This window comes from Marmota marmota, unplaced genomic scaffold, assembly GCF_001458135.2.
Source record: "Marmota marmota marmota unplaced genomic scaffold, marMar, whole genome shotgun sequence".
NCBI classification, from domain to species: domain Eukaryota; kingdom Metazoa; phylum Chordata; class Mammalia; order Rodentia; family Sciuridae; genus Marmota; species Marmota marmota.
This window is the reverse complement of record NW_026000185.1, coordinates 5,826,636-5,835,289: the sequence shown is the minus strand read 5'-3', so window position 1 is coordinate 5,835,289 and position 8,654 is coordinate 5,826,636. Positions and strand designations below refer to the sequence as shown.

At 40.8% G+C, this 8,654-nt stretch overlaps 1 protein-coding gene across 2 annotated transcripts in view; it reads right to left on the bottom strand.

The window, feature by feature from the left end:
- The window catches only part of LOC107146666 (CREB binding protein), a 133,605-nt gene that overhangs the window by 103,999 nt on the left and 20,952 nt on the right, over positions 1-8,654 (bottom strand). For both annotated transcript variants that reach the window (XM_015490802.2, XM_048789245.1), the window contains one exon: positions 4,312-5,024. In XM_015490802.2, coding sequence (XP_015346288.1) covers positions 4,312-4,776 — 465 coding nt within the window. In that variant the 5' untranslated portion in view covers positions 4,777-5,024. Of the gene's footprint in view, positions 1-4,311; positions 5,025-8,654 lie in introns of those variants that run through there.

The following is an 8,654-nucleotide window of genomic DNA, read 5'->3' as shown; positions in this document are numbered from 1 at the left end:
TATATATATATATATATATATATATATATATATAAAAATACACACACACACTAAAAAGGGATAGGATATGGTTCAGTGGTTAAGGACCCCCCGGGTTCAATCCCTGGAACACCCCCTCCCCCCAAAAAACCCAGCACATCAAATTGGTGGGAAAAAAGATAAGATTATCAATATCTAAATAAACTGTATTGGGATGACTATAACTGAGAAAAACAATAACAAAAAATGCTAGATTGGGCTGGGGATATAGCTCAGTTGGTAGAGTGCTTGCCTTGCATGCACAAGGCCCTGGGTTTGATCCCTAATGCCAAAAAAAAAAAAAAAAAAACCTGCTAGATTTTCTTTAGCCAAAATTAACTAAAGATTCACAGATTAAGGAGGAAACTACAAGACAATATTTTTCTTTTTTTTTTTTTGTGCCAGTTACTGAACACAGGGTAGGGCCTCACACACACTTAGCATGCACTCTACCAATGAGTTACACCCCCACCCTTTCTTCCTATTTTGGAGATGGGGTCTCATTATGTTAACTAGACCAGTCTTGAACTTCTGGGTTCAAGTGATCCTCCTGGCTCAACCTCCCAAGTATCTGGAATTACAGACACACTCTAGTATGCCTGGCCCAAGAGAATATTTATAATCTTGGGATAAGAAAAGCATTTCTGACCATGACAAAAATCTAAAAGCAATAAAGGGAAAAAAAAAATGGATACTTGGTCCCCCCCACCATCACCCCAGCCCCCCAAAAAAACCAGAAACATAAAACTATCACATTGTAACTTAAGTGACCTTAAGTGACTATATTCCTAGTAAAACTAACTTGGCAAATTTAAAAGGGGAATAACGTTTGTCAAAACACACAGTGGGCCTGTTACAGTAGCACATGCCTATAACCCCAACGGAAGCTAAAGCAAAAGGATCACCTGTTTGAGGCCAGCTCTGGCAACTTAATGAGATCCTAAAAGTGAAAAAGGACTGCAGATTTAGTTCAGTGTTAGAGTGCCCAAGTTCAATCCCTAGCACCAATAAACAAAACTGTGATAGCAGGGATAGGGGTATAGCTCAGTGGTAGAATGTTTGCCCAGCATGCTGAAGAGCCTGGTTTCAATTCCCATACCAAAAAAAATTTAAACCTTATTATTTAATACACAAAAATAATAAGATCATAAACCAATAAGAATAAAATGGGAGGGGTTCAGTGGTAGAGTGCTTACCTAGCACCTGTGAGGCACTGGGTTCAATCCTTAGCACTACATAAACTTAAAATAAATAAAAGTATTGTGTCCAACTACAATTAAAAATATATTTTCTTAAAAAGGTATCTAAGGGCTAGGGATATAGCTTCACATGCAGAAGGCCCTCAGTTTAATCCCCAGCACCAAAAAAAAAAAAAAAAAAAAGATACCTATATAGAAACAATATTCTATAATGGGGGTACTTTTTTATTTTCTGAATTATTTTATATGAATTACATATTTTCTTTGTAATGATATTTTAAAACTGGATTATCTTTTTAAAATAAGTTTTTTGTGTGCATTTTTATCACTGCTTTGTTTTATTTACTTATTTATTTGGATATCCAGGATTGAACACGGGGGTGCTCTACCACTGAACTACATCCCCAGCCCTTTATTTTTTATTAATTTTTTTACTTTGAGCCAGGGTCTTGCTAAAGTTGCTGTGAGCTTAAGTTGCTGAGGCTGGCCTTGAACTTGCAATCCTCCTGCTTTAGTCTCCTGAGTCACTGGGATTATAGGCTACATCATCATGCCTGGCTTGCTGTGTGCATTTTAAAATCTTAAGGAATAGTATGAAATAGACTTGTCTTTTCCTTTTACTACTTGACCACCACTATTTGTTCTTTTTATCCCACCCAAAGGCCATTTCAAAAATGCTAGTCCCCATCACCACCATGACCGCCTTAGGAAAACCACAGGTAATAGTGTGCTCCCCACACACTAATTTGGCTTACTTTCCAAACAGTGAACATTCACAAAGTGCTGTACGAGAGAAGATCATTCCAAACAAAGAAGTGAAGCTCGGGACAGAATGGAAAACTTCAGTGAACAGAGGAACATAAAGTGCTACAGGTATCATAGGCAACTCCAGACCACAGGGAACTCCAAGGACAAAAAGCAAACAACAATCAAAATAACAGTTTCTTGGACAAATAAACTGTGAGGATCCTATTCATAGGAGCCATAATCACTGACTGAAACACACATCATTCAGCTTTTGAATGAAAATTTGTAAAAACAAATAATGACATACAAAACCACCAGGAACTTGAATATGTAGTGGATCCTGGATGACATGAAGTATTAATTCATTTATATGTGATATAACGATCTTGTGTTCAGGTCACTTTTATATACATCTTCTCAATGCCTCTCCAAGTGCAGTACAGGGAACCAGACACTTTCAGGGGGACCATACTGACCAAACTGTTTCCATCAAACATGAAGACATGACTTGCCCTTTTCATTTCCACTCAAAAGAGCACAGTGGAATTTTTCAGACCCCTTGTGATATGTGATGCCACTGAGCTTTGTGGCTAGCAGAATGTATGCTTGTGTTTTAAAATCCTCATAAACGCCAATTTTAAAGAAACCTCTCTGGGGTCCTTGATAATTTTTAAGATTATTCAGGAATCCTAGGACCAAAAAGTTTGAGAACCATTGCATTACACTAGTATGTCTACTTTTTTTCTGTATGATTTAAATTCTCCAAAAACTAAAAAGTTTTTTTTAAACTGGCAGTGTGCAGTGATGAGTTAATTAGGAAGATAAAAATATCCATTTACCCAGGAGCTAGAAACCCATTAGAAATCCCCTCTTGATCCAACTCATACAGGTACACCCAGACCCCTCCTCAAATGTCAAGGGACAACTAAAATTAAAGTTCATGTTTCCCTCTGTTAACTTCTCAAAAGAAACACATGCAATTACTTCACTTTTATATTTTAAATTTAAAAACCCCTCTCCCTTGCCTAAGACAGTCACAAGACTTCATAACCACCAATCATGCTAAAGCCAACCTTATGGAAACTGTGCTCTTATCTCTCTCTCTCTCCCTCATTTAGGACTAATCAGATCCACGGTCCAAACTCTGTTCTGTTCTGGAATTTGCTGGACCACACTGAAATAGGTGTCCCATGGCTGCTGTTCAGAAGTCTTTGGTGGCAGGGCTTGTGTGGGGTTTAGCCCATCAATGGCAATCAGTCCATTCTTTCTCTGCACTCTCCTCCCTTGCCAGCCTCCATCCATTCCAGCTGTCTTGCATAAAGCTTGGCATTTGTCTTTCCTCTTCTCCATGTTCTAATCCTGCTCTAGAAAGCAGCTACAAAACTGGTGGCTGCAGGTGGTCAGTACAGTCCTCCTGAAAGTGTCTGGTTCCCTGTACTGCACTTGGAGAGCCATTGAGAAGATGTATATAAAAGTGACCTGAACACAAGATCGTTATCACAAATAAATGAATTAATACTTCATGTCATCCAGGATCCACTACATATTCAAGTTCCTGGTGGTTTTGTATATCATTATTTGTTTTTTACAAATTTTCAGCTCAGGCCTTCCCCAAGCACTGGGTCTCAGAAGCACTTGGTGGCTTCCTAAAACTCACAGTGCTGGGCCCCACCCCAGTTTCCAAGTCAGTCGGTCCAACTTTCCCATAAGCTTAAGGGAATGCTGATGCTACTCCTGCTGCTCTGGGAACAACAAATCGAGAACCACTGCTCTGCTGTTTCTGCTGAGACCCAAAGGCCCGTGTTTCCCCCTGGCTCTGTCCAACCTCTTAAGAGCAACAGGTAGCTAATCACCCTGGAACTGCTTCTCCATGAATAAAGCAGACTATGAAAGTAAACTTTGTTCTCCAGAGGGTGCAAAGGAAAAGGTATATAGGAGGAAAAACTTGATCAGGTGGGTAAATTGAGGTAAAAGAATTTTTTACCAGATCCACTGATGCAATAAAAAGCTAATACTCAGCAGAAGTTGCCTCTTTCAACCATGTGGTGCTATTTCTACACATTTTCCTCAGAGATTGAAAATTGGCAACTAGCCCAAAGGTACTCCCTATAGTTTTCCAAGTACCTGACGTGCAGGCTATTCTGGCGGCTTCTTTAGGAATTCTCATTTTAAAGACATAGGGAAGAGATATTTATCCCAGAAAGCAGAGCTCCAGATAACATTGTAAGTGGCATGTGCAAAGTCCAACAGTAGGGACAGGAAAAGGCCAAGTAGTCCCATGTTGCCATGTTGCTTGGAGAAAAAAAGCCCCCAGTTAAGCAGAAAACAAACACTTCAGCTCACTTACCTTGGTCATGCCTCCTGCCTGTGCCGTGTTCAGTCCCGCATGGCCGGCCATTTGTGGGGAAACCTGTGTTAAAGTCTCGGCCAACACACTGCTCGTGGCCCCCTGCATGGCTGGACTAGGGTATGGCATTCCAGCTCCCCTTCCTCTGCCAGCAGCCCCAAGAGATCCATTCATGACTTGCGCCTGCCCTTGCTGGGCTTGATTCATTAAGCTATGGCCAGAGTTACTATTGAGGAGGCCTGGATGGGTCTGGTTAAAGTTAGCATTCATGCAGATCCCAGGTCCAGTCTGCGATGTGGCAGGGCTGCTGGTCACCAGCCCCACTTGCTTTTGTGCTTGTGGATTCAGTGCTTGGGAAGCAGGGGGAGTGGGCCCAGAGGTGCTGGCTGCCTGTTTGGGCAGGCTGGGGGCTGATGAATCTCCCTGGTTCAGAGGGCTTTTGCCCATGGCCCCCAGGCTGGCCATGTTCGTACTGTTCGGCTGCCCTTGAGCCTGGCTGCTTAGGCCCTGCTGCACAGGGCTGCTGGCACTCACATTTCCTATTCCTGGGTTGATACTAGCGCCACTGCCTCCTCGAAGAAGCTCCGACAGCTGTTTATGTTTTGAAGCAGCATCTGGAACAAGGTTCCCACTGTTTAAAAGGCCTAATTCTCCTCCATTGGGGATCAGTTCATCAGGAAGATCATTTTCCAAGTCAAACAATGATCCAAAATCTAGAAATTAAACAGAAACGGAAATGAGAAAATAAGAAACCATAATAGCTTTCCTACTGTCACATGTTACTATGATTTTTAACCTATTGGGCATTTGAAGCAGAATACTAGGATGCCTTCAGAGTAATGTCAAAATGATCTGAAATTTGGGGAAAATAAAAGAAGGAAAAAGATTTTTTCATGTTCTAAAAAAGGAAATGTTAAAGGTGAGAGGAGAGCCAGCCCCACTGGATTTTATCATATTCTAAAACAATTATATAATACTATGTGAGAAAAAACTCAAGATATACAAGGATAATAAATAGAAAGTCCAAAAAGTCACTAAAGTTAAAATGGTTTTAAGAATCTATGTGTATTAGAAAGTAACTGGACATTAAATTAGATAAATAGTAGTTTGGGGAAATGAAAGCTCAACCTTAAGTGATTGTACTTTTTTAAAGTTAAATCATTTAAAAAAAAAAAACATAATGGAAAACAAGATTAGTGATTTCTCAAAGAGGAAAGCTGCCAAAAATACTAAAGATACATACAGAATTAAAAAGTTAAAAATAGAAGTTTAAAGAGTTGTATTATGAGAAGTATCAATCATACAGAATAATGATAAGCACAGCTGGGCGTGGTGATGCACGCCTGTAATCCCAGTGGCTCGGAAGGCTGAGGCAGGAGGATCCTCAGTATATAGCCAGCCTCAGCAACTTAGCAAGGCCCTAAGTAACTCAGCAAGACCCTGTCTCTAAATAAAATATAAAAAAGGGCTGGGGATGTGGCTCAGTGGTTAAGCACCCCTGGATTCAATCCCCAGTATCAAAATAATAACAACAAGGGTAACCACAAAGACTCCCAAGTGGACAAGGCATATAGCATATAACCATCCCAAAGGAAGTGTGTGGTCTTGTGTCACCTCTACTCCCTCACCTCTCTGAGCTTCCCAACCCATAGTAAGCAAGCTGCACATTCATGTACAAAGGATGAGATATGCAGAATGATGTTCACCTTGGTATTATCTGTAAAAGAAAATGCCAATAACAGAAAAGGCCAATAACAACAAGAAACAGTTTAGCCTGATGGTAGAGACTAATTGGTCCTGCTTACACCTGAACCTTTGCTTTCTTCCAGCTTTCCACTTACCAGCTATAAAACCTTGGGTAGGTTACTCAGCCCTTCTGTGCCTCAGTTTCCTCACCTGAAAACTAGAGGTGATGATGGCCCCTACTCCTAAGGGTGCTGTAGGAACTAAATGAATGAATGAATGGAAAAGAGTGCTATTATAGGTGACACATGAATTCAATAAGCATTACCTATTACTACTATTATTGTTATCCAATAACAGAAAACTTAATTACTTGGGCTGGGGTTGTGGCTCAGTGGCAGAGAGCTTGCCTAGCATGTGTGAGGCACTGGGTTCAATTCTCAGCACCACATAAAAATAAATAAAGATTCATCAACAACTAAAAAAATTTTTTAAAAAGAAGCTTAATTGTTCTGTACTATAAAACATTCTATTTAATATTTAGGATGACTATAGAAATGTAGGGAAATGTTATAAAAACATGCAAATAGAAATGTATGCAAAATGGTACACAGAGTAAGATTAGAACAATGGCTGGAATGTAACATACCAAAAATAAAATTAACTGTGCTTCTCCCCTCCCCCACAATTAAAAAAACTCACCTGCCCTCCCATCTCCCACATTTAGAAGTTTAACAACAACTTCTCCAGGGTGGCAGGTCCTCGTGTTTGCTTACCCAATTACCCGTCCCCCTAGACTGCTGGCAAACCCATGTGGTTCTGAGGTGGCTGCCTTAGAGTTTCTCTGGGGAAGGGCAGCACCATTCCCTGGCCAGAGGAGAGAAAGTAGCCAAGCACATGTCCACCTTCCCTGTGCAGGTGACAAAATCCCAGCTCAAGGAAGTTGAACAACTGTCAATAGAAATCATTCTGGAAAAGGTTTTCCTGCACAATAGTAAGGGAGGCTCAGAAAGAAATTTCTTTTCTGACCAGATTCGTCCTGGACCTGTGGCAGTCCTCCTGCAAACAGAAGAAACAACCACTACTCTCACACTAAAAAACACTAACACTTGAGTCCATGAAGTCCGAACTGCTCAATTATCCAATCCTGGAACCTACTGATGTCTTGTTACATGAGAAAATACACTGCCTACAGTTGAAGCTATTTTAGCTACAGTTTAATATAATCACAGCTGAAAATATCCTATATATCATCAGGTCTATGGATGAGCAGAGCACACAAAGACACAGTGGACCCCCTCCCTCTTCTCAGTCCTTTACCCGACCCCCTTCAGATGCACCCTACTTTCTTGCCATAATACAGTGTGACCTGTCACTTAAGATTGGAAGTCTTTTCTGGATATTCTCTTGGGCTAGAAAATGCCACCCTAAACCCCACTCAGTGACTACGAACAGTGACCATGCAGACTTCCTTCCCCTACAGAACTGACTAGTGCCTCTTTTTCACTGCCCAAGTTCTCTGTACTCTTCTGCCTGGCAAACCATCTCTATTTAATACACACCTATTACTCCCCATCTGACCACAAGGAATGAGGCACTACTTACCATGTACACACACACACACACACACACACACACACACACACACACACAGTTTCCCCAGAACCCTGAGAGTAAGCTACAGACTAGCAGGATACTTCCTTCCCACATACTTCAGTATGTATCGCCTAAGAACACTCTTTCACATAACCAAGTACATTTGTCAAATCTAGAAAGTGTAATACCGAGCATATAATTAATATACTGCCCTTACTCAAATTTTATGGTCCAAATAATGTCTTTTGTCATACTCATTTTCCTGATCCAATTCAGAATCCCAGTTGTCCTGTCTCTAGTATCTCATCCCATCAAGAAAAGCGCTTCAGCCTTTGTCTCCCATTACTGACATTTCTGAAGAGTAGAAACCAGTTGTTTAGTAGATAGTCCCTCAATTTTGGGTGCCTCTTCAGGACCTGTCATTGTGAAGAGACTGAATATAATCCTGGATCAAGCAAACAGTTCCATGAAAAAGCACAGGTGGTACCCAGAGGACCACCCCACTACTGCAGGTCAGTCCACAAGTTTTATGCTGCTACGTTGTCCTGAATTTTGAGATTTATTAAGTCTCCAGATACAAATCATACAAAATAAAGTTCAAAAAAATTTCCCCCACCTTAACTAACATTTTGTCTGCTGCCTTCCAGGCTTTGTCCACATGCACACACACTTTCTACTCATCACTCTACAAATACATGTTTTTTTAATGCAGTGCCCCTTAATCCATGAACATGAAAATGAAATTTCATCCAAACCAGAAAGTGGAGCACCAAAATAGAGATTCTTTCCTTCATATTTGCTTGGAGTGGGGATGAAGAGTGTGTAAACTAGAAACAAACACACTCCAAATATTTCATACTTAAAGTGCGGAACAACCTGCAGAATTTTCTAACAGGCCCTTTCAAGCATCCCCAAGCACTCCTCCAAGGAGAAGGTGCCAAGCCAAGGAACAGCAGACAATGCCACAAGAACAGTTAAGATAAATTTGCAAAGTTAGGGCCCCAGCTAGGTGTAGGACAACAGAAAAAATGAAAACAGGAGTTCAGATTCTGACTTAACAATTG